At 47.2% G+C, this 27,286-nt stretch overlaps 1 protein-coding gene across 4 annotated transcripts in view; it reads right to left on the bottom strand.

Annotated features, from left to right (window-relative positions):
- The window catches only part of fstl5 (follistatin-like 5), a 1,328,880-nt gene that overhangs the window by 1,218,651 nt on the left and 82,943 nt on the right, over positions 1–27,286 (bottom strand). For all 4 annotated transcript variants that reach the window (XM_070871636.1, XM_070871638.1, XM_070871637.1 and 1 more), the window contains one exon: positions 1,490–1,523. In XM_070871636.1, the coding sequence (XP_070727737.1) occupies positions 1,490–1,523 (34 nt within the window). The remainder of the gene's footprint in view (positions 1–1,489; positions 1,524–27,286) is intronic.

The following is a 27,286-nucleotide window of genomic DNA, read 5'->3' on the forward strand; positions in this document are numbered from 1 at the left end:
CCCACATGATCGCTCATCCTGTTTATCCCTGTTCATTGAGAACATTATGAACTCCATTCTCCACCTGTACAGAATCTGTGTCACGTTACAGATGCAGTGATGCGCAGCGAATTGAGGGACGCTACATATGTCCCCTGATGCAGCCTGGAAGGAGCCGGAGGCATAGAAGGTCAGCGCCACAGTCACCTTCACTGCGACGGGCAGTGCAGGCCTGTTGGTGATGTAAACCTGTAGGTCTCTCTGTAGGAGATGGCACATCTCTGTGAGGACCTCCTTCCAGAAGCAAAGCCTTCTGACACACTGCTCCTCTGACATGTCAAGGTATGAGCGTTGCTCCCGGTAAACCCATGGTGGGTAAGGCCTCCTGTCCCGATGTCTACAGAGTCTCCCCAGTCGTGGCCCGACAAGGCCAACAGGCCTTCTATCTTGATGCCGCCTAACAAGAGCATGTAGTAGGCAACACTGGCGTACTAGTAATTTAATTCTCAAACTCAAGTTGCTAGGAACCTGTAAGGTTAGATAAATCTGCTGCTGCCAAATAAGATGTTCACGCATAATGCTCTGTCGAAACGTTGCACTCACTGTGACCTTCGGTTGCTCCTCCCTTCAATTAGCCTCCAGATATCGCCTAAAGAAGGTGGGGCCACCTAGTTTCTCCGGTCTGTTCAGTGGTGGACGCTGAAATGAGATGGTGGGCCGCACGTGTACTGACGCCATGATCCGATTGAAGTTAGATGATGAGGCGATAGCGTTTTGCGCCGCTAGTAAACCTGAACTATATTTCCCGGCGGGACGCTACAATCTGCGTGGCTGGGCGTTAAGCCATTCAAGACACATTAATGCCCCTCTGGGATGCAATATGAGGCACAACACAACCAAATTTCTCACCGCATGTCCCCAATGAAAACCCACAGATTCTTTTGTTAACCTTTGTGCATATCGTATAGCAAGAAGAGAACTGAAAAACAAATGTTGTGAATCTAAATAACCAGAGATCAGGCAACCAGAGATTTGAAGTGGTATCTACAAACCAGTTGGGAATTTGCTGCATCCCCTTCACAAGACGATGCTCTCAGAGAGCCACCGAAGAACACCATTTTAGAAAAAATGAGGGATTGCACTAGTTAAGTATTCATTTTAAAATATTTAATGCGGTAATTGTCTGGGCAGATTCTCTGGAGATGGACAGATCTCTAATTTCCCATATCCTCCATGGGGGTCATTTTCATCGTAAGCGGTAAACTAGCAGAGCAGCGCCCACCCGATTTTCATTTCCATTATAAAACCCACCCGATTTTAATTTCCATTGTTTTCACTGCTGCTCTACAGATGAACAGATGCAATTTCATTATTACTACTTTCCTATCAACTAAGATTAATTTCTCCAGCAGTACAAAAAGCAAACAGATGCCAAAGAATTATACATGAATTTCAATCTGCTGACAAAGCCACTAAGACCCAGCAATCCAAGAGTAAATTAACTGCTCACCTTTTAGTCTTATGCTCTCTGGGCTTCCATCTTGCTGTAATAAAACAGAAATTAAAATATTAGAGAAAAATAACACAAATGAATGAAAGAACATTAAAATATATGATTTTCATAGAATCATAGAAATGTTCAGCATGGAAGGAGGTCCTTTGGCCCATCGTGTCCGCACCGGCCGACAAAGAGCTATCCAGCCTAATTCCACTTTCCAGCTCTTGGTCCGTAACCTTATAGGTTACGGCACTTCATATGCATATCCAAGTACTTTTTAAATGTGGTGTGAGTTTCGTCCCTCACCATATCCCCAGGTAGTGTGCTCCAGATCCCCACCATCTTCTGGGTGAAACCATTTCCCCTCAAATCTCCTCTAAACCTCCTACTAATTACTTTAAATCTATGCCCACTGGATATTGACCTCTCCGCTAATGGAAATAGGTCCTTCCTACCTACTCTATCTAGGCCCCTCATAATTTTAGACACCTCCATCAGGTCTCCCCTCAGTCTCCTTTGTTCCAAAGTAAACAACCCCAGCCTATCCAATGTTTTCTCATAGCTAAAATTCTCTAGTCCAGGCAACATCCACGTAAATCTCTGTGGAATTACATCTTTCCTGTAACGTGGTGACCAGACCTGCACTCAGTAGTCTAGCTGTGGCCTAACTAGTGTTTTATACAGTTCAAGCCTGGCCTCACTGCTCTTATATTCTATGCCTCGGCTAATTAAGACAAGTATCCTGTACGCTTTCTTAACCACCTTCTATAACTGCCTTGCTATATTCACGGATCTGTGGACACGCACTCCAAGGTCCCACTGTTCCTCTACACTTCTCAGTGTCCATTTATGTATTCCCTTGCCTTGTTAGCCCTTCCCAAATACATTACCTCATGCTTCTCTGGATTGAATTCCATTTGCTACTGTTCTGCCCACCTTACCAGTCCATTGATATCTTCCTGCAGTCTACAGCTTTCTTCTACATTATCAACCACTCAGACAATTTTTGTATCATCTGAAAACTTCTTAATAATACCCCCTACATTCAAGTCCAAATCACTGATATATACCACATAAAGTGTATCCCAAGCTGCTAAGAGAAGCAAAATAGAAAATAGCAGAGGCTCTGACCATCCTCTCTGACTACAGGTGTGGTACCAGAGGACTGGAGGACTGCTAATGTTGTACCTTTGTTTAAAAAGGGAGAAAGGGATAGACCGAGGAAAATCCTGAGGGACAGGATAAATCTTCATGTGGAATGACATGGATTAATCAAGGACAGTCAGCATGGATTTGTCAAGGGAAGGTCATGTCTGACTAATTGATTGAATTTTGAGAGGAAGTAATGAGGGGGGGTTGATGAGGGCAGTGCGTATGATGTAGTGTATATGGATATTAGCAAAGCTTTTGATAAGGTCCCACATGGCAGACTGGTTACAAAAGCCCATGGGATCCAGGGCAAAGTGGCGAGTTGGATCCAAAATTGGCTCAGGAGGCAGAAAGCAAAGGGTAATGGTTGGTGGGTGTTTTTGTGACTAGAAGGCTGTATCCAGTGGGGTTCCACAGGACTTAGTGCTGGGTCCCTTCCTTTTTGGTATATATCGACCTTACATAGGCCTTTGACACTGTCAACTGCGAGGGTCTATGGAGCGTCCTCCTCCGTTTCGGATGCCCCCAAAAGTTCGTCACCATCATTCGCATACTCCACGATGACATGCAGGCCGTGATCCTTACCAATGGATCCATCACAGACCCAATCCACGTCCGCACCGGGGTCAAACAGGGCTACGTCATTGCCCCAACTCTCTTCTCAATCTTTCTCGCCGCCATGCTCCACCTCACAGTCAACAAGCTCCCCGCTGGAATGGAACTAAACTACAGAACCAGTGGGAACCTATTCAATCTGCGCCGTCTCCAGGCCAGATCCAAGACCACCCCAACCTTTGTCGTCGAGCTACAGTATGCGGACGACACCTGCATCTGCGCACATATAGAGGTTGAACTCCAGGACATAGTCGACGAATTTACTGAGGCGGACGAAAGCATGGGTCTTATGCTAAATATCCGTAAGACAAAGGTCCTCCACCAGCCTGTTTTCACCGCACAGTACTGCCCCCCCAGTCATCAAGATCCACGGTGCGGCCCTGGACACCGTGGACCACTTCCCATATCTCGGGAGTTTCCTATCAACAAGAGCAGGCAGCGACGACGAGATCCAACACCGCTTCCAGTGCGCCAGTGCAGCCTTCGGTCGCCTGAGCAAAAGAATGTTTGAAGACCAGGCCCTCAAAATTGCCACCAAGCTCATGGTCTACAGGGCTGTAGTAATACCTGCCCTCCTGTATGGCTCAGTGACATGAACCATGTACAGTAGACAGCTCAAGTTGCTGGAGGAATATCACCAACGATGTCTCCGTAAGATCCTACAAATCCCCTGGGAAGACAGGCGCACCAACATCAGCGTCCTCATTTAGGCTAACATCCCCAGTATTGAAGCACTCGATCAGCTCCGCTGGGGAGGCCACATAGTCCGCATGCCAGACACGAGACTCAGAGCTCCTTCATGGCAAACGAACCAAAGGTGAGCAGCGGAAACGCTACAAGGTCACCCTCAAAGCCTCCCTACTGACACCTGGGAGTCCCTGGCCCAAGACCGCCCAAAGTGGAGGAAGTGCATCCGAGAGGGCGCTGAGCACCTCGAGTCTCAACGTCAAGAGCATGCAGAAATCAAGCGTAGACAGCGGAAAGACCGTGCAGCAAACCAGTCCCACCCAACCCTTCCCTCAACGACTATCTGTCCCACCTGTGACAGAGTCTGTGGCTCTCGTATTGGAATCGACCAAAGAACTCACTTCAGGAGTGGAAGCAAGTCTTCCTCGATTCCAAGGAACTGCCTATGATGATGATGATATATCAATGACTTGGACTTAAGTTTTGAGGGTATGATTGGGAAGTTTGCAGATGACACTAAAATAGGCCGTGTGGTTGATAATGAAGAAGAAAGCTGCGGACTGCAGGAATATTTCAATATACTGGTCAGGTGGGCAGAACAGTCGCAAATGGAATTCAATCCGGGTAAGTGTTGATAATGCATTTGGGGAGGCCTAACAAGGCAGGGGAATACACATTAAATGGTACAACACTGAAAAGTGTGAAGGAACAGAGGGACCTTGGAGTGCAGGTCCACAGATCCCTGAAGGTAGTAGGCCAAGTAGATAAGGTATATGGAATACTTGCCTTTATTAGTCGAGGCATAGAATATAAGAGCAAGGAGGTTATGCTTGAACTGTATAAAACACTGGTTTGACCGCAGTTGGAGTACTGTGTGCAGTTCTGGTCACCACATTACAGGAAAGATGTGATTTCACTGAAAGGGTGCAGAGGATATTTACAAGAATGTTGCCTGGACTGGAGAATTTTGGCGATGAGGAAAGATTGGAGATGCTGAGTCTGTTTTCTTTGGAACAGAGGAGGTTAAGGGGAGACCCGATTTAGGTGTATAAAATTATGAGGGGCCTGGATAGAGTGGATAGGAAGGACCTGTTTCCCTTGGCAGAGGGGTCAATAACCAGGGAACATATATTTAAAGTAATTGGAGGGAGGTTTAGAAGAAATATGAGGGGAAATTGTTTCACCCATTGGGTGGTGGGTGTCTGGAACTCACTGCCTGAAAGGGTGGTAGACACAGGAACCCTCACCTAATTTAAAAGATACTTGGATGTGCACTTAAAAGCTAAAACTTACAGGGCTATGGACCAAGAGCTGGAAAGTTGGATAAGGCTGGATAACACTTGGCCTGAGCGGACACGATGAGCCGAAATGTCCTCCTTCCGTGCTGTAAATTTTTATGATACTGTGATTCTAAAGCAAGTCCCTAGTACTGAGCCCAGCGGAACCCCACTGGAAACGGGCATGGCACCATTGGTGGCTCTGCTGCACAGGAGGGCAGGAAAAAGAATGGGAGAGCTATAGTGGTAGGGTATTCTATTGTAAGGGGAATAGATGGCGTTTCTGCGACCGCAATCGAGACTCAAGGATGGTATGTTGCCTCCCTGGTGCAAGGGTCAAGGAGTGGCTGCAAGGCATTCTGGAGGGGGAGAATGAACAGACAGTTGTCGTGGTGCATATAGGTAAAAAAAAACGGGATGAGGTCCTACAGGCTGAATTTAGGGAGCTAGGAGTTAAATTAAAAAATAGGACCTCAAAGGTAGTAATCTCAGGATTTCTACCAGTGACATGTGCTAGTCAGAATAGAAATAGCAGGATAGTTAAGATGAATACGTGGCTTGAGGAATGGTGAACGTGGGAGGGATTCAAATTCCTGGGGCATTGGTACCGGTTCTGGGAGAGGTGGGACCAGTACAAAACGGACGGTCTGCACTAGGGCGAGTGTTTGCTAGTGCTGTTGGGGAGGGGGATGGGAATCTATGCAGGGAGACAGAGGGAAGTAAAATGGGGGCAGAAGCAAAAGTTAGAAAGGAGATAAGTAAAAGTGGAGGGCAGAGAAATCAAAGGCAAAAATTACAACATAATTCTCAAAGGACAAAGGGTGTTAAAAAAAACAAGCCCGAAGACTCTATGTCTCAATGCGAGGAACTTTCATAGTAAGGTGGATGAATTAACTGCGCAGACAACTGTGAATGGATACGATGTAATTGGGATTATGGCATTAGGCACCAGGATGACCAAGGCTTTGAACTCAACATCCAGGGGTATTCAATATTCAGAAAGGATAGACAGAAAGGAAAAGGAGGTGAGGTAGCATTGCTGGGTAAAGAGGAGATTAACACAATAGTAAGGAATGACATTAGCATGGATGATGTGGAACCTGTATGGGTAGAGCTGTGGAACACCAAAGGGCAGAAAACGCTAGTGGGAGTTGTGTACAGACTATCAAACAGTAGTAGTGAGGTTGGGGATGGCATCAAACAGGAAATTAGGGATGTGTGCAATAAACGTACAGCAGTTATCATGGGTGACTTTAATCTACAGTTGGGTTAACCAAACTGCTAGCAATATGGTGGAGGAGGATTTCCTGGAGTGCATAAGGGATGGTTTTCTAGACCAATATGTCAATGAACCAACTAGAGAGCTGGCCATCCTAGACTGTGTAAATAGAGAGGATTAATTAGCAATCTTGTTGTGCGCGGTCTCTTGGGGAAGAGTGACCATAATTTGGTAAAATTCTTCATTAAGATGGAGAGTGACGCAGTTAATTCAGAGACTAGGGTCCTGAACTTAAAGAAAGATAACTTCGATGGTATGAGACGTGAATTGGCTAGGATTGACTGGCAAATGATACTTAAAGGAAAGGCAATGGCAGACATTTAAAGATCACATGGATGAACTTCAACAATTGTACATCCCTGTCTGGCATAAAAATAAAATGGGGAAGGTGGCTCAACTATGGCTAACAAGGGAAATTAGGGATAGTGTTAAATCCAAGGAAGAGACATATAAATTGGCCAGAAAATGCAGCAAACCTGAGGACTGGGAGAAATTTAGAATTCAGCAGAGGGTTTAATTAGGAGGGGGAAAATAAAGTATGAGAGTTACCTTGCAGGGAACATAAAAACTGACTGCAAAAGCTTCTATAGATATGTCAAGAGAAAAAGATTAGTGAAGACAAATGTAGGTTCCTTGCAGTCAGTATCAGGTGAATTTATAATGGGGTACAAAGAAATGGCAGACCAATTGAACAAATACTTTGGTTCTGTCTTCACTAAGGAAGACACAAATAATCTTCTGGAAATACTAGCGGACCGAGGGTCTAGCAAGGAGGAGGAACTGAAGGAAATCCTTATTAGCCAGGAAATTGTGTTCAGGAAATTGATGGGATTGAAGGCCAATAAATCCCCAGGGCCTGATAGTCTGCATCCCAGAGTACTTAAGGAAGTGGCCCTAGAAATAGTGGATGCGTTGGTGGTCATTTTCCAACATTCTATAGACTCTGGATCAGTTCCTATGGATTGGAGGGTAGGTAATGTAACTCCACTTTTTAAAAAAAGGAGGGAGAGAAAACACAGGAAATTATAGACCGGTTAGCCTGACATCGGTAGTGGGGAAAATGTTGGAATCAATTATTAAAGATGTAATAGCAGCGCATTTGGGAAGCAGTGACAGGATCGGTCCAAGTCGGCATGGATTTATGAAAGAGAAATCATGCTTGACAAATCTTCTTGATTTTTTTGAGGATGTAACTAGTAGAGTGGACAAGGGAGAACCAGTGGATGTGGCGTATTTGGACTTTCAAAAGGCTTTTGACAAGATCCCACACAAGAGATTAGTGTGTAAAATTAAAGCACATGGTATTGGAAGTAATGTATTGACATGGATAGAGAACTGTCTGGCAGACAGGAAGCAAAGAGTAAGAATAAATGGGTCCCTTTTAGAAGGGCAGGCAGTGATAAGTGGGGTACCGCAAGGTTCAGTGCTGGGACCCCAGCTATTTACAATATACATTAATGAGTTAGACGAAGGAATTGAATGTAATATCTCCAAGTTTGCAGATGACACTAAGCTGGGTGGCAGGGTGAGCTGTGAGGAGGATGCTAAGAGGCTACAGGGTGACTTGGACAGGTTAGGTGAGTGGGCAAATGCATGGCAGATGCAGTATAATGTAGATAAATGTGAGGTTATCCACTTTGGTGGCAAAAACATGAAGGCAGAATATTATCTGAATGTTGACAGATTAGGAAAAGTGGAGTTGCAACTAGGCCTGGGTGTCATGGTACATCAGTCATTGAAAGTTGGCATGCAGGTACAGCAGGTGGTAAAGAAGGCAAATGGCATGTTGGCCTTCATAGCGAGAGGATGTGAGTATAGGAGCAAGGAGGTCTTACTGCAGTTGTACAGGGCCTTGGTGAGGCCACACCTTGAATATTGTCTTCAGTTTTGGTCTCCTAATCTGAGGAAGAACATTCTTGCTATTGAGGGAGTGCAGCGAAGGTTCACCAGACTGATTCCCAGGATGGCAGGACTGACATATGAAGACTGGATCGACTAGGCTTCTATTCACTGGAATTTAGAAGAATGAGAGGGGATCTCATGGACAGGTTAGATGCAGGAAAAATGTTCCCGATGTTGGGGAAGTCCAGAACCAGGGGTCACAGTTTTAGGATAAGGGGTAAGCCATTTAGGACCGAGATGAGGAGAAACTTCTTCACTCAGAGAATTGTGAACCTGTGGAATTCTCTACCACAGAAAGTTGTTGAGGCCAGTTCGTTAGATAGATTCAAAAGGGAGTTAGATTTGGCCCTTATGGCTAAGAGATCAAGGGGTATGGAGAGAAAGCAGGAATGGGATACTGAAGTTGCATGATCAGCCATGATCATATTGAATGGCGGTGCAGGCTCGAAGGGCTGAATGGCCTACTCCTGCATCTCTTTTCTATGTTTCTATATTTCAATCACAGAAACATCTATCGACCATTATCCTCTGCTTCCTACCTTTTGTTACAACTTGTGGAGGTATTAATTTGTTTATGTTACTTCCTAGATATATAAAAAAGGAATCTCTACAGTTTATTCTGCATTTACTTTTCCTTTTATGTGAGAAATGTATGTTTAAACTTTACAATACTCATCAGCTAACATTCCCTTCCTGTTTGATACCACTGAAACACATCAAAGATTGACCTGCTTCTATTGATGACAGGATTAGATCAATCTTAAGATCTTTGCCATTTGATTGGGAGTAAAATCAACTTTTGAAGTCACACTTGAGCCAATTAAATTACATTATTTTTTTTCAAATTCTAAAACAGATGGTGATAACTGGGAGGTAAATGATTTCAAATTTTAAAAAAATTAGGGAGATAAAATTAGAATAGGTAAAACAGATTGCATTAGATAAAAAAATAATAATGAGCTTTGAATTATAAAAATAGGACTCAAAAAGAACAGGAAAAAGGAAATGCAATTCAAGCTAAATTGAAACCATTTTTAACTTTTAATTAAAAACAATGGTGCTTTTGATGTTTATGTGGTGCTGCAGGGGTAATACTGCAGTAATCGTGCTATGCCTGATGATTTAGTAACTATATTCCTATATTATTACTGACAGAAATTCCCAGAATCCGTCATCAGTCTAAGAACTTTTTTTCAGCTAATCCCCTTTCTTAAAACTCCCAGTGCATTTTTCCAACCTGCAAGAGTCCTCCTTCACTTCGAAGGGTTGCATGAACTGAACTGCGTCCTACTGACATACCTACTGCACAACAAGCCAATATGAAAAGGTGCTTGTGCAAGTCACTGTACTTAGAGGGGGTCCATCTCAGTGGAAAGTTATTTTCAAATTAGAACTGAACAGATATTTGCAGGTGGGAATAAGATGGGAGTCCATTGTTCTACCATGTTTTTGTTCCTTGCTAAAATAAATTTTGATATTCTTTGATTCATTCCAGTCTTGCAGTTAATTCTTTGAATAATTTTGTTTCAGAAAGTATTCTAATGACATCAGTGACAGAAACTGGCTTGGAGGAGTAGCTGACCCCAACAATGTGAAAGAGCTGATTTAACATGCACAATTAAATTGGCAAGATCACTGAAGCTCCCCATATTAATAATGTGAGTGGTGGGTGGAGGGGGGGGCATTTCAGCAAGAGTAAGATAACCATTCGAAGTGATGCCAAGGTCCCATTCTGCTGTGACCCCATCCCATTTTCCTGGGTGGTACACTGCTATAGCATTATCCTCGCTGAAACAACTTAAAGGCTTTGGCCATCAACTAACTGGCCAATAAGTGCAAGAGCACCAAAGTGAATTCTACTCCTATTGCAAGCAATCTTTAATGGCAGGGACAGGAAGCATCTACAGTGATAAAAATAATAATCCTGTTGTCTCCTGCTGCTACAGTCTCCTCTTCCTTTCTGGCCTTCCCTTTCATTGGTACTGCAGGTGCAGAAACAGAGAGCAATCCACCAGAGTCACAAGCGGTGCTCCCACCCACATTGTTATTAACACGTGGCAAGGTGCACAATGTGTGGTCGGATGTCAATGGCAACAGAGGAGGCAAATCTAAGACAACAATTCAAGGGTCAAGGATTTGGAAGGAGGCATACGCATTCCATTTTCCTTGATTCTCTACCCCATGAGCAGGGGCGTGGGACTAATTGGATAGCTCTTTCAAAGAGCCAGCAGAGGCAAAATGGGTCAAATGGCTTCCTTCAGTGCTGTATCAAGAGCCACGGCGCGGCCTTGGACAACGTGGACCATTTCCCATACCTTGGGAGCCTCTTATCAACAAGAGCAGACATTGATGACGAGATTCAACACCGCCTCCAGTGAGCCAATGCACCTGAGGAAAAGGGTGTTCGAAGACCAGGCCCTCAAATCTGCCACCAAGCTCATGGTCTACAGGGCTGTAGTAATACCCGCCCTTCTACATGGCTCAGAGGCATGGATCATGTACAGTAGACATCTCAAGTCGCTGGAGAAATACCACCAACAATGTCTCCGCAAGATCCTACAAATCCCCTGGGAGGACAGACGCACCAACATTCGCGTCCTCAACCAGGCCAAAGTCCCTAGCATTGAAGCACTGACCACACTTGATCAGCTCCGCTGGGCAGGCCACATTATCTGCATGCCAGACACGAGACTCCCAAAGCAAGCGCTCTACTCAGAACTCCTTCACGGCAAACGAGTCAAAGGTGGGCAGAGGAAGCGTTACAAGGACACCCTCAAAGCCTCCCTTATAAAGTGCAACATCCCCACCGACACCTGAGAGTCCCTGGCCAAAGACCGCCCGAAGTGGAGGAAGTGCATCTGGGAGGGCGCTGAGCACCTCGAGAGCATGCAGAAAGCAAGCGCAGGCAGCGAAAAGAGCGTGCGGCAAATCTGTCCCACCTACCCTTTCCCTCAATGACTATCTGTCTCACCTGTGACAGGGACTGTGGTTTTCATATTGGACTGTTCAGCCACCTAAGGACTCATTTGTAAGAGTGGAAGCAAGTCTTCCTTGATTCCAAGGGACTGCCTATGATGATGATGATGATGGATCAGTCTAAGCTTCTGTGAAACACTCATGCTTTGAGGGAACAGCAGCATAGTGGTTATGTTACTAGACCCGAGGCCTGTACTAATGATCCGGAGGTGAGTTCAAATCCCAGCAGGTGCTGGAGCCCAACAGCAGCTGGAGAACTTAAATTGTTAAATAAATAAATCTGGAATAAAAAGCTAGGATCCATAATGGTGACCAAGAAAGTACCAGATTGCCGTAAAAACCCAGCTGGTTCACTAATGTCCTCACCCGTTCTGGCCTATATGTGACTCCAGACCCACAACAATGTGGTTGACTCTTAACTGCTCTCTGAAATGGCCTACCAAGCCACTCAGTTTGTAACAAACAGCTACAAGAAACAATAATAAAAATAAAACCGGGCAAAACACCTGGCATCAGATTCAGACCCAACAAAAATACACCCAGCCCAGTTGAACCTGAAAAGACATCCTAACATCTGGGGGCTTGTGCCAAAATTGGGAGAGCTGTCCCACAGACTAGTCAGGCAACATACTGGCATAGTCATACTCACAGAATCATACCTTTTAGCCAATGTCTCAGATTCCTTCATCGCCATCCTTGTCCCACCAGCAGGCCAGGGGTGGCAGCACAGTGGTATACAGTCAGGAGAGAGTGGCCCTGGGACTCCTCAACATTGACTCCGGACCCTATGAAGTCTCATAGCTTCAGGTCAAACATGGGCAAGGAAACCTCCTGTTGATTACCACCTACCGCCCTCCCTCATCTGATGAGCCATGTTGAACACCACTTTGAAAATGCACCGAGGGTAGCAAGAGCACATAATGTATTCTGGGTGGGGAACTTCAATGTCCATCACCAAGAATGGCTCGGTAACACCACTACCAACTGAGCCCTGAAGGATATAGCTGCCAACGTGGGCCAGCATCAGGTGATGAGAGAACCAAGAGATCTCGCCATCTACCTGTCGCAGATGCATCTGTCCATGACAGTATCGGTAGTAGTGACCACCTTGTAGAGATGAAATCCTGTCCTCACACCGAGGACACCATCCATCGTGCTAAATGGGATAGAGTCAGAACAGATCTACCAGCTCAAAATTGGGCATCCAAGAGGCGCTGTGGGCCATCAGCAGCAGCAGAATTATATTCCACCACAATCTGTAACCTCATGGCCTGGCATATCCATCACTCTACCATTAACATCAAGCCAGGCGACCAACTGTGATTCAGTGAGGAATGCAGAAGGATGCGCCACAAGCAGCAGCAGGCATACCTAAAAATGAGGTGCCAACCTGGGGAAGCTGCAACACAGGACTACATGCATGCTAACCAATGGAAGCAGCATGCTATAGACAGAGCTAATCGATCCCACAACCAATGAATCAGATCAAATCTCTGCAGTCCTGCCATATCCATTGGTGAATGGTGGTGTACCATTAGCAACTGACGGGAGGAGGAGGCTCCATCAACATCCCGATCCTCATTGATGGCAGAACCTAGCATTCGAGTGCAAAATACAAGGCTGAATCGTTTTCAACCATCTTCAGCCAGAAGTGCTAACTGGATGATCCATCTCATCCTCCTCCTGAGATCCCACCATCACAGAAGCCAGTCTTCAGCCAATTCGATTTAATCTACGTGATATCAAGAAACAGCTGAGCGCAGTAGGTAGAGCAAAAGCAATGGGCCCCAAAAATATCCTGGCTGTCTTGTGCTCCAGAAATAGCCATGCCTCTAGCCAAGCTGTTCCAGTACGCAGCACTGGCAACTAACCGACAAGGTGGAAAATTGCCCAGGTATGTTCCATAAAAATCAGGACAAATCTAATGCAACCAATTACCACACCATCAGTCTCCTCTCAATCATCAGCAAAGTGATGGAAAGTTTTGTCCACAGTACTATCAAGCAGCACTTACTCACCAATAACCTGCTCACCGATGCTCAGTTGGGTTCCGTCAGGACAACTCAACTATTGACCTCATTACAGCCTTTGTCTAAATATGGACAAAAGAGCTGAATTCTAAAGATGAGGTGAGAGTGACTGCCCTTGACATCAATGCAGCATTTGACAGAGTGTGGCATCAAGGAGCCTGAGTAAAATTGAAGTCAATGGGAATCAGGGGGAAAACTCTCCACTGGCTAGAGTCATACCGAGCTGGAGGCATAACTAGTACAAAGGAAGATGGTTGTAGTGGTTGGAGATAAATCATCACAGCTCCAGGACATCATTGCAGGATTTCCTCAGGGCAGTGTCCCTAGGCCCAACCATTTTCAGCTGCTTCATCAATGACCTTCCCGCCATCAGATGGTCAGAAATGGGGATGGTTGCTGATGATTGCATAGTGTTCAGTTCCATTCACAATTCCTCAGATAATGAAGACGTCTAAGCCCGCGTGCAGCAAGACCTCGACGACATTCAGGCTTGGACCGTTCAGTGACAAGTAACATTCATGCCACACAAGTGCCAGGCAATGACTATTTCCAACAACAGAGCGTCAAACCACCGCCCCTTAACATTCAGCAGCATTACCATCACATAATCCCCCAACATCATCATAATTATCACTTGCTTCCACTCCTGAAGTGAGTTTGTTGGTGGCTGAACAGTCCAATACAAGATTCACAGATTCTGTCACAGGTGGGAAAGATAGTCGTTGAGGGAAGGAATGGGTGGGACTGGTTTGCCGCACGCTCTTTCCGTTGCCTAAGCTTGATTTCTGCAAGCTCTCGGCGTTGAGATGCGAGGTGCTCAGCGCCCTCCCGGATGCACTTCCTCCCTTAAGGCGGTCTTTGGCCAGGGACTCCCAGGTGTCAGTAGGGATGTCGCATTTTATCAGGGAGGCTTTGAGGGTGTCCTTGTAACGTTTCCGCTGCCCACCTTTGGCTTGTTTGCCGTGAAGGAGCTCCGAGTAGAGCACTTGCTTTGGGAGTCTCGTGTTGGCATGCGAACTATGTGACCTGCCCAGTGGAGCTGATCGAGTATGGTCAGTGCTTCAATGCTGGGGATGTTGGGCTGGACAAGGATGCTGATGTTGGTGAGCCTGTCCACCTAGGGGATTTGTAGGATTTTGCAGAGACATCGTTGGTGATATTTGTCCAGCGTCTTGAGGTGTCTGCTATACATAAGAACATAAGAACATAAGAATTAAGAACAGGAGTAGGCCATCTAGCCCCTCGAGCCTGCTCCGCCATTCAATAAGATCATGGCTGATCTGGTCGTGGACTCAGCTCCACCTACCCGCCCTCTCCCCGTAACCCTTAATTCCCTTATTGGTTAAAAATCTATCTATCTGCGACTTGAATACATTCAATGAGCTAGCCTCAACTGCTTCCTTGGGCAGAGAATTCCACAGATTCACAACCCTCTGGGAGAAGAAATTCCTTCTCAACTCGGTTTTAAATTGGCTCCCCCGTATTTTGAGGCTGTGCCCCCTAGTTCTAGTCTCCCCGACCACTGGAAACAACCTCTCTGCCTCAATCTTGTCTATCCCTTTCATGATTTTAAATGTTTCTATAAGATCACCCCTCATCCTTCTGAACTCCAACGAGTAAAGACCCAGTCTACTCAATCTATCATCATAAGGTAACCCCCTCATCTCCAGAATCAGCCTAGTGAATTGTCTCTGTACCCCCTCCAAAGCTAGTATATCCTTCCTTAAGTAAGGTGACCAAAACTGCACGCAGTACTCCAGGTGCGGCCTCACCAATACCCTATACAGTTGCAGAAGGACCTCCCTGCCTTTGTACTCCATCCCTCTCGCAATGAAGGCAACATTCCATTCGCCTTCCTGATTACCTGCTGCACCTGCAAACTAACTTTTTGGGATTCATGCACAAGGACCCCCAGGTCCCTCTGCACCGCAGCATATTGTAATTTCTCCCCATTTAAATAATATTCCCTTTTACTGTTTTTTTTCCCAAGGTGGATGACCTCACACTTTCCGACATTGTATTCCATCTGCCAAACCTTAGCCCATTCGCTTAACCTATCTAAATCTATTTGCAGCCTTTCTGTGTCCTCTACGTAACCTGCTTTCCCACTAATCTTTGTGTCATCTGCAAATTTTGTTGCTCTACACTCTGTCCCCTCTTCCAGGTCATCTATGTATATTGTAAACAGTTGTGGTTCCAGCACCGATCCCTGTGGCACACCACTAACCACCGATTTCCAACCCGAAAAGGACCCATTTATCCAGACTCTCTGCTTTCTGTTCGCCAGCCAATTCTCTATCCATGGTCCATGTCTCTGAGCCATACAGGAGGGCGGGTATTACTACAGCCCTGTAGACCATGAGCTTGGTTGCAATTTTGAGGACCTGGTCTTCAAACACTCTTTTCCTCAGGCAGCCGAAGGCTGCATTGGCGCAATGGAGGCAGTGTTGGATCTCGTCATCGATGCCTGCTCTTGTTGATAGGAGGCTCCCGACATATGGGAAGTGGTCCATGGTGTCCAGGGGGGCAGTGCTGTGCGGTGAGGACAGGCTGATGGAGGACCTTTGTCTTATGGATGTTTAGCGTAAGGCCCATGCTTTCGTACGCCTCAGTAAATACGTCGACTATGTCCTGGATTTCAGCCTCTGTATGTGCGCAGGCGCAGGCGTCATCCGCGACGACAGAGGTTGGGGTGGTCTTGGACCTGGCCTGGAGACGGCACAGATTGAACAGGTTCCAACTGGTTCTGTAGTTTAGTTCCACTCCAGCGGGGAGCTTGTTGACTGTGAGGTGGAGCATGGCGGCGAGAAAGATTGAGAAGAGGGTTAGGGCAATGACGCAGCCCTGTTTGACCCCGGTCCAGACGCGGATTGGGTCTGTGATGAATCCGTTGGTAAGGATCACGGCCTGCATATCGTCATGGAGCAGGCAGAGGATGGTGACGAACTTTTGGGGGCATCCGAAATGGAGGAGGACCCTCCATAGACCCTCGCGGTTGACAGTGTCAAAGGCCTTTGTAAAGTCGAAGGTGGTCATGTATAAGGGCTGGTGCTGTTCCGTGCATTTTTCCTGTAGCTGTCACGCTGCAAAAATCATGTCCAATTTTGTCTCGTAGGGGACGAAATCTGCACTGTGACTCCGGGAGGAGTTCCTCGGCCACAGGAATACTCCCGGCTATCAGCCACTGGGAAAGTCGCCGCTAGAGTCCTCCTCAACCATCTTCTTCCCCAACATCAACATCCTGGGGGTCACCACAAACTTATTTGGAACAGCCACTTAAATACTGTGGCAACAAAAGCAGGGCAGAGGTTGGGTATTCTGCGGCGAGTGTATCACCTCTTGACTTCCCAAAGCTTTTCCTCCATCTACAAGGCACATGTCAGGAGTATGATGGAATACTCTCCACTTGCCTGGATGAGTGCAGCGCCCAACAACACTCAATAAGCTCGACACCATCCAGGACAAAGCAGCCTGCTCGATTGGCACCCCACCCACCAGTTTAAACATTCACTCCCTTCACCACTGGCGTGACATGGCTGCAGTGTGTACCATCTACAAGATGCACTGCCAATGGCTTCTTCGAAAGCACCTCCTAAACCCGTGACCTCTATCATCTAGAAGGACAAGTCCAGCAGGTCCATGGGACCATCAAGTTCCCCTCCAAGTCATACACCATCCTGACTAGGAAATATATTGTCGTTCCTTCATCGTCGTTGGGTCAAAATCCTGGAACTCCCTCCCTAACAGCACTATGGGAGTATCTTCACCACAGTGGTTTCCCGTAGAGAATTCCAAAGATTCACAACCCTCCTCATCTCAGTCTTAAATGGCCGACCTATTATCCTGAGACTGTGCCCCCTATTTCTAGACTCTCCAGCCAGGGGAACCAACCATTTAGTATTTACACTGTCAATCCCCCTTCGAATCTTATATGTTGCAATGAAATCACCTCTCATTCTTCTGAACTCCAGAAAGTGTATGCCTCATTCTACTCAATCTTTCCACACAGGACAACCCTCTCATCCCAGGCATCAATCTTGAACTTCATTGCACAGCCTCCAATGGAAGTATATCCAGTTACGCACATAATAAAGTGATACAACTGAGTACTTTATGCAATAAGTAAGTGTGACCTTAGCTCCTTTAATTAAACTCCAGAGTGTTGGTACAGCATGGAAGGCCTGCTTATATACAGTGGGATGCTGGGATCCCTTGGGACTCCAACAGGTAAGCCCTCTGGTGGTGGTATGATACAGGTTCCCAAGGGTTACATCAATAACATCACTCCCTTCCAAAGTCAATAGTACACTTATTTATAGGGCGAGACAATCTGAGGATTTTTACTCCCTGGTCGATCATCTCGGTACAAATGCAGGTGTGGGTGAGTTGTTTGGTTCTCTGGGCTATTGGGCAACTGGCCATGCTGGGCTGCTGGGGATGGTGAGTTCAGCGTGATGTCAGTTTCCACTTGTGTGTGTGTTGGAGGGTCGAAGTTGGTAGTGTCCTCTTCGGGGTTGCTCGTGGCCATTTGTGAATCGCAATTTGGTTTGGTCCAAATGCTTTCTGCACTTTAGTCCATTGGCCAGTTTGACCTGAAACACCCTACTCCTTTCTTTGGCTATGACAGTGCCAGCAAGTCATTTGGGACCATGTCCATAGTGGAGTACAAATACAGGGTCACTGACTTCAATATCACGTGACAAGTTTGTGCGATCATGGTACATGCTTTGTTGATGCCGCCTGCCCTCGACATGATCATGGAGATCAGGGTGGACAAGAGAGAGCCTTGTTTTGAGCGTCCTTTTCATGAGCAGCTCGGCTGGGGAACCCCGGTGAGCGAGTGAGGTCTGGTGCGGTAGCTGAGCAGGACTTGGGACAGGCAGGTCTGCAAGGGGCCTTACGACACACGTTTCAAGCTTTGCTTGATGGTTTGGACTGCCCGTTTTGTCTGACCGTTGGATGCGGCTTGAACGGGGCAGATGTGACGTGCTTGATCCCATTGCGGGTCATGAATTCCTTGAATTCAGCACTGTTGAAACATATCCCATTGTCACTGACAAGGACATCAGGCAGGCTTTCGATGGTGGCAGTGGACGTGCTTACAGACATTATTACATTCAATCCATTTCGAATAAGCATCCACAACAACCAAGAACATTTTGCCTAGGAAAGGGTCAGCGAAATCAACGTGGATCCTAGACCACGGTTTGGAGGGCCATGACCACAAACTTAGTGGTGCCTCCCTGGGTGCATTACTCAGTTGAGAGCAATTGTTGCATTGGCGCACGCATGACTCTAAATCTGTCGATGCCGGGCCACCACACATGTAACTGGCTATGGCTTTCATCATTACTATGCCTGGGTGGGTACTGTGTAGGTTGCCTATGAACGTTTCCCTGCCTTTCTTCAGCAAAACCACACGATTACCCCACAAAGACAGTCCACCTGTATGCACATTTCATCTTTGCACCGCTGGAATGGCTTGATCTCTTTATGCATCTTCTCTGGGACGCTGGACCAGCTCCCATGGAGGACACAGTTTTTTTTACCAGGGACAGTAAAGGATCCTGGCTGGTCTAGGTTCTGATCTGGTGGGCCGTAACGGGTGACTTTAGTTTTCGAATGCATCCATCACCAAGAGCAAGTCTGCTGGCTGTGCTATTTCCACCTCGGTGGTGGGCAATGGTAGCCGACTGAAAGCATGAGCGCAGTTCTCTGTGCCTGGTCTGTGGCGGATTACATAGTTATATGTAGACAGCGTGAGCGCCCATCTTTAGATGCGGGCAGAGGCATTGCCTCTTTAATCCCTTTGCTCTCTGAGAATAGCGATATGAGTGGCTTATGGTCAGTTTCTAGCTCAAACTGGAGACCAAACAGATACTGGTGCATTTTTTTCACCACGTAAACGGACGCCAGAGCTTCTTTTTCAATCATGCTGTAGGCCTTTCGGCCTTGGACAAACTCCTGGACGCATAGGCGATAGGTTGCAATGTTCCCGATTCATTAGCCTGTTGTAACACACATCCGACCCTGTATGACTACGTATCGCAAGCTAGCATTAATCGTTTACATGGGTTATACAGAACAAGCAGTTTGTTGGAACATAACATTTTTCTGGCTTTCTCAAAGGCAGGCTCTTGTGATTTCCCCCATACCCAGTCGTCTCCCTTGCGCAGTAGGGGTTCTAGCAAGGTGCTCAACCCGGGTAGGAAATTACCGAAATAGTTGAGGAGTCCCAGGAACGACCGCAGCTCCGTCACGTTCTGTGGTCTTGGCGTGTTCTTGATGGCCTCCGTCCTGGCGTCGGTGGGTCTGATGCCGTCTGCCGCGATTCTTCTCCCTAAGAACTCGACCTCTGGTGCCAGGAAAACACACTTCGAGCGTTTCAACCTGAGTCCCACACCATCGAGCCGACTTAGAACCTCTTCTAGGTTCTGCAAGTGGTCAATGGTGTCACGACATGTGACCAGTATGTCGTCCTGGAAGACTACGGTGCGCGGAACCGACTTTAGCAGGCTCTCTGTGTTCCATTGGAAAATTGCCACGGCCGAACGAATCCCAAACAGGCATCTGTTGTAGATGAACAGACCTTTGTGCATGTTGATGCAGGTGAGGCCTTTCAAAGATTCCTCCAGCTCCTGCATCATGTAGGCTGAGGTCAGGTCCAACCTGGTGAACGTGTTTCCTCCAGCCAGGGTTGCCTTGGATAGCGGGTACTGGTTCTGCAGCGAAAAATAGTTCATCGTTACTTTATAGTCCCCACAAATTCTGACCGTGCCGTCGCCTTTGAGAACCGGAACAATCGGACTGGCTCACTCGTTGAACTCCACTAATGCGATGATGCCTTCTCGCTGCAGCCTGTCCAGCTCAATTTCCATTTTCTCTCATCATATATGGCACCGCCCGTGCCTTGTGGTGGATGGGCCGTGTACTGGAAACCAAGTGGATCTACACCTTCGCTCCCGAGAAACTTCTAATGCCTGGCTCAAACAACGACAGGAACCTGCTCAGAACCTGGGAAAATGAGGCGTCGTCAATGGACGAAAGCGCTTGGATGTCGTCCCAGTTCCAGCAGATTTTTCCCAGCCAGCTTCGGCCAAACAGTGTGAGGCCATCTCGAGCACTGCTCCATCATAGGAGACTTTTACTTCTGCTCTGCGAATAACAGGGATCGGCTCTTTAGTTTAAGTTCTTAGCTTGGTGTGAATGGGGCTAAGCTTGGGCCTGTGTGCCTTGTTGCACCACAGCCTGTCAAAGGCCTTTTTGCTCATGATAGACTGACTTGCACCCGTGTCCAGTTCCATGGATACTGGAATTCCATTCAGTTCAACTTTTAACATGATCGGTGGACATTTCGTGGTGAAGGTGTGTACCCCGTACACCTCTGCCTCCTTGGTTCGAGTCTCTAGTTCAGCCTGATCCACCATGGATTAATCTTCCTTTGCAACGTGGTGGTTTGCAAGGTTTGCAGCTCGTCTGCACATTCGCTGGAGGTGTCCCATTGTTCTACAGCCTTTGCACGCATAGTATTTGAAGTAGCATTGATGGGCTCAATGATCACCTCCACAGCGCCAACAAGGTGTTAAGAGGTCATGCAGCTGCCGGCGTGTATGTTCTGCCATATGCACTCCTGCCTGAAAACGACATTACGTTGTGTAGAGTACTAGCTGAAACCTCTTTATGCTGCGAAATGTGTTTGGTGTTATCGCTGGTGGACATAAATGCCTGGGCTATCGTTATGCCTTTGCTCAGATTCGGTGTTTCAACAGTCAATAGTTTGCGAAGGATAACCTCATGGCCAATGCCAAACACAAAAAAGTCTCCTAGCATTTGCTCAAGGAAGCCATCGAATTCGCAATGTCCTGCAAGACGCCTTAGTTCAACGACGTAGCTCGCCACTTCCTGTCCTTCAGACCGTTAGCACGTGTAGAACCGATACCTTGCCATCAAAACGCTTTCCTACGGATTTAGGTACTCCCAGACCAGCATACACAGTTCTTTATAGGATTTGGTTATTGGGTTCACCAGAGCTAGAAGATTTTTCATGAGGCCACAGATTGTTGCCCCACAGACGGTAAGGAGGATCGCCCTTCGTTTGGCAGCATTCTCGTCCTCTTCCAGCTCGTTGGCCATGAAGTATTGCTTGAGTCGCTCCACGAAGGCCTCCCAATCATCCCCTACTGAGAATTTCTCCAGGATACCAACAGTTCTTTGCATTTTCGCATGGTTGTTCGTTATCTTGTCGCCAATTGTTACGCTCATAATAAAGTGATACTCATTGCATAAAGTACTCAGTTGTAAGTGTGAGCTTAGCTCCTTTAATTAAACGCCAGAGTGTTGGTACAGCATGGGGGGCCTGCTTGTATACAGTGCTCCCAAGGGATGCTGGGATCCTTTGGGACTCCAACAGGTATGATACAGGTTGCAAAGGGTTATATACATAACATATCCTTCCTCAAATCAGACGACCAAACAGTGCACGGTACTACAGGTGTGGTCTCACCAAGGCCCTGTACAATTGTAGCAAGGTGGGACGCTTAGCACTGCTGTGTAGACAGGGCCCTCCTCTTCATTAAAGTGGAGGGCCAAGCTGCTGACTCTGCGGGCGGGAAATGCGGCAGTCCCTGACCACCAGGGTCCGGGGTGCCGTGGCATCAGCCTGGCACATAAGCAGAGTGCCGGGCTGCAAGATCGCGGCACGGACTGTGCTATTGAGGATGAAGGCCATTTGTTTTTTTTACATTCCTCGCCTCTCCTTTAATTATCGCCCCGTGAGCGGCCTACAGCTCAGTATGGGCCCCCTGAAGCTGTCGCATGTGCTACCAAATTTTCGCTCCGGGGCAAAAATGAGCCGCTGCGCACGGTGATGGCATCATCATCACCGGCGCAGCAGAGCAAGGCGCTACCCGTTGGAGCAGGGCGCTGCCGGTTACCACCGCCGATAAACTCCCGCAGAATTTTGCGGGTATCGGTAGCGGCACCATGCCCCGGCGAAAAGTCATTTGTGCCCTGTTAGCGCCGACACGGGAGGTGCAAACGCCCCAAATTTCTCATCATATGACTTTAATTATCTTCAAAATAAGCCCCTTGACCTTTGCAAATTTCTTCTTTTCTTCTCACACAAAAGCAGAAAATAGATACTGCGGGGAAAATTGTGGTCAGAGGCTTCCATCGTACGAACGCCTCTGACCTGAAAAAGATCTACGAAAGTACTTGGTTCCGGAGGAACGTAGGCTCCCGGTCGGAGGCCTAGATTCGCTGCACAGTGCATGGAGAGATGACTTTGAGGTACGTACGTCCAAACTGAAGTCACGTGGACTGGACCATCAATCACTATGGAGCATTCTCATTGATAAAATTGAGAGATCCGTTTGTATGAGTTCCCATTACTATCAATGAGAAAAAACCCTAAAACACCGAAACACAGCATATTAAATGAATAAAGCATCTCACATATTTAAAATTAATTGAAATTAAATGTAATTAAATGTTTTTGAAAAAAATATATTTTTGGATTTTTTAATGTGTTTTAATAGTGTTAAAAATAAACTTACTGTCATGTATGTACTTTGGGAATCACTAACCACTAGATGGCATCACTGTTGGAGGCCATTGGGCTGCACGCACGTGTGTGCAGCCCAAATATAAAAGGCCAGCCATTTTGTATATCAGTCACTTTGGGCCTTAATAAAGCAAAGACAAGGTCATACCTCTTGAAGTTAAACAGTACTCAGTCTAACAGTTATTGCATACACAACATTTGGCAACAAGGCAAGAAGAACCTTTGCATACAAAAATGAGCACAATTGGATTGTTGGAGCGATTTGTGGAAGGAGAAGATTGGGCAAACCTTGTGAGCCATTTGAGCCAGTTCTTCGTGGCCAACAAAATGGAGGAGGTCGACGACGCCGATCAGTGCCAGTTGGTGTTCCTCACTGTTTGCGGTCCAAAAATTAATGGTCTAATAAAGAATCTACTCCTGCCTGCGAGTCCAACAAAGAAGACATATGAAAAATTGTGTACACTGGTACAGAATCACCTTAAGCCAGATGAAGGTATCATCTCGAGGTACACATTTTACACGCACGTTCGCTCAGAGGGCCAGAATGCGGCGGAACTCGTTGCCGACCTGAGACGTCTAGCGGGACCGTGTAAGTTCAGGGCTGTGTTGGCAGACATGCTGCGGGACTTCTTTGTAATCGGCATCAACCACGAGGTGATCCTGCGTAAACTACTGGCGGCGGAGACGTTGGACTTGAACAGGGCCATCACGATCGCTCAGTCATGCCTGACGACGGATAGAAGTCTAAAGCAGATATCAGTGAAAAATCGAAACTCGGCAAGTACTGTAAATATGATTGATTCGGTGTTCGGCAGAGCGGCAAATGGCAGGGCCTACCCGACTGCATACGTGAAACCTGTGGCTGCCCAAAGTCCGCCAGCAGGAATGCATCCGATTTCTCTGAGCTGGCGTTGTGGGGGAAATCATCGGCACCAGCAGTGCCGATTTAAGTAATATAGTTCAAAGGCTGTCTGAGAGTGGGGCATCTCCAGCGCAAGTGTCCGCAGATGAGCAAGCGTGCTGTGACACACCATGTGGAGGATGATGGCCAGACCAGCATGGATCTGGATACACAATCTGAGATACCAGAGGAGGAAGTGTATGGACTGTACTTGTTCCTAACTAAGAGCAAACCAATGTGAAATTTAATGGGATGACGGTATCGATGGAACTGGACACGGGGGGTGAGTCAATTGATAATGAGGCAGAGGATATTCGACAAGTTGTGGGATACTAAGACTGTGAGGCCTAAGCTGAGTCCAGTCAATGCCAAGTTGCGCACGTACACCAAAGAACTCATAACGGTGATTGACTGTGCCACAATTAAAGTGTCGTATGACGGTGTGGTTCACGAGTTACCGCTATGGATTGTCCCAGGCAATGGCCCAACGCTGTTCGGCAGGAACTGCCTTGAAAAAATCAGATGCGATTGGAACGACATCAAGGCGTTGTCGTCGGAGAAAGATACATGTGCCCAAGTACTGAAAAAAGTGCCCCTCGCTTTTCGAACCAGGTATCGGCAACTTCACGGAAGCCAAGGTGCAGATCCACGTGGACTCGGATGCAAGACCCGTCCATCATAAAGCTCAGGCAGTTCCGTATATGATGAAGGAGAAGGTCAAAATCGAATTGGACAGACTCCAGCGTGAAAGGATCATATCACCGGTTGAATTTAATGAATGGGCCAGCCGCATTGTTGCTGTGCTGAAAAATGATGGCACAGTCAGAATCTGTGGAGACTACAAGGCTATGATCAACAGGGTTTCGAAACAGGATCAGTACCCATTACCGAAGGCTGATGACTTGTTTGCAACACTAGCCGGGGGGGGGGGGAAAGTCATTCACTAAACTGGACTTGACGTCGGCCTACATGACACAGGAGCTGGTTGAGATGTCGAAGAGACTTATGTGCATTAACACGCATAAAGGACTGTTTATTTACCTCGGGTGCCCTTTTGGAATTCTCTCGGCTGCAGCAAGATTTGAGAGGAACATGGAGAGTCTACTGAAGTCGATTCCCAGAACCGTCGTGTTCCAAAAAGACAACCTGATCACAGGTCGTGACTCCAAGGAACATCTGAACAACCTGGAAGAGGTTTTACATTGTCTGGACAAAGTGGGACTCAGACTGAAACGCTCGAAGTGCATCTTCATGGCACCAGAGGTCGAATTCCTCGGGAGGAAAATTGCTGCTGACGGCATCAGGCCCACGGACGCGAAAACCAAGGCCATCAAGAATGCACCCAAGCCACAGAGTGTGATGGAGCTGCGTTCGCTCCTGGGTCTACTCAACTACTTCGGTAACTTTCTACCTAAATTGAGCACCTTATTAGAACCACTGCACATGCTGCTAAGAAAAGGCGACAACTGGGTGCGGAGTGCATCTCAAGACAGAGCTTTTGAGAAAGCCACCAATCTGCTTTGCTCTAACAAGCTGCTGGTACATTATGACCCATGTAAACGTTTAGTATTGGCCTGTAATGCTTAGTCATATGGAATTGGTTGCGTACTCCAACAAGCTAATGAGTCGGGTAAACTTCAACCAGTCACCTATGCTTCAAAAAGTTTGTCTGAAGCGGAAAGAGCCGACAGTATGGTAGAGAAAGAAGCACTAGCCTCTGTGTATGGGGTTAACAAGATGCATCAGTACCTGTTTGGTCTTTGGTTTGAACTGGAGGCAGATCACAAGCTGCTCATTTCCCTGTTCTCTAAAAACAAAGGTATCAATAACAATGCTTCATCCCGCATCCAGAGGTGGGCGCTAATATTATCCGCTTATGATTATGTCATTCACCATAGACCTGGCACCGAGAATTGTGCCGATGCTTTGAGTCGCCTGCCGTTGCCCACACTGGAAGTGGAAACATCACAACCGGCAGACCTACTGTTAGCTATGGATGCTTTTGAGAGTGAAGGAACCCCTGTCATGGCTCAACAAGTTAAGACCTGGACCAGCCAGGACCCGATTTTATCGGTGGTGAAGAGTTGCACCCTCAAAGGTGATTGGTCTGCCATACCCAAGCAAATGTGCGAGGAGACCAAACCTTACATTCGTCGCAAAGACGAACTGTCTATTCAGTCGGATTGTATACTGTGGGGCAATCGTGTTATGCCCAAGAAAGGGAGAAATAAATTTTTTACGTGAGCTACATAGCACACATCCCAGCATTATAATAGAAACATAGGGGCCAGGTTTCGGCCTGAGTTGCTCCTGTTTTTTTGGAGCAACTGGTTTGGAATGGAGTATCTTAGAAATTGCAATTCTCGGCATTTAGTTTGCTCCAGTTCTAGTCAGTTAGAACAGTTTCAGTTTGGAACAGATTTTTTTTTTCCAAAAGGGGGCTTGTCTGGCCACTTACACCCGTTTTGAAAGTTTAGGCAGTGAAAACTTACTCCAAACTAACTTAGAATGGAGTAAGTTTAGATTTTTGTACACTCAGAAAAACCTTGTCTACACTTAGAAAATCAGGCGTAGGTTACAAATCAGGCGTAGGGAATGGGGGGGGGGGGGGGGGTTTAAAGGGAAGTTTACAAACATTAAACACTTCAGTTTTACAAATAAAGAGCCATCATCAATAATAAATGATAAAAACATCAATAAATCAACCAATAAATCAATCAAAAAAAAGTAATAAGAAACATTTTTTTTTAAATCAATAAATAAAACATTTTCTACTTACCGACTGCAGCACCGGGAGCCCTCCAACAGCGTGCTGGGATCCCCCCCACCCCCGCCCGCCCCCCAGTGTGTCTCTGTCAGTGTCTCTATCTCTCTGTCTGTCTGTCTGTGTGTGTCTCTCACTCTCTGTCTGTCAGTGTCTGTGTTTCTGACAGCGAGGGGAGGGGGAGGAGGGGGTAGAGGGAGAGAGGGGGGCGGGGGAAGGAGAGGGGCAAAGAAGAGGGGAGAAGAAGGGGGAGAAGTGGGGGGAGGAGAGGGGGGGAGGAGAGGGGGGGAGGAGAGGGGGGGAGGAGAGGGGGGAGAAAGGGGGGGAGAAGAGGGGGTGAAGAAGAGGGGGAGGAAGAGAAGGGGGGAGAGGGGGGAGGAAGGGGGGGCAGAGGGGGAGGAAGGGGGGAAAGAGGGGGGGAAGGGGGGAAAGAGGGGGGGAAGGGGGAAAGAGGGGGGGAAAGAGGGGGTAAAGAGGGGGGGAGGGGGAAAGAGGGGGGAGGAAGGGGGAAAGAGGGGGGAGGAAGGGGGGAAAGAGGGGGGAGGAAGGGGTGAAGAGGGGGGAGGAAGGGGTGAAGAGGGGGGAGGAAGGGGGGGAAGAGGGGGAGGAAGGGGGGAAGAGGGGGAGGAAGGGGAGGGGAATGAGGGGGGAAGGGGGGGAAGAGGGG

This window comes from Pristiophorus japonicus, chromosome 2, assembly GCF_044704955.1.
Source record: "Pristiophorus japonicus isolate sPriJap1 chromosome 2, sPriJap1.hap1, whole genome shotgun sequence".
NCBI classification, from domain to species: domain Eukaryota; kingdom Metazoa; phylum Chordata; class Chondrichthyes; family Pristiophoridae; genus Pristiophorus; species Pristiophorus japonicus.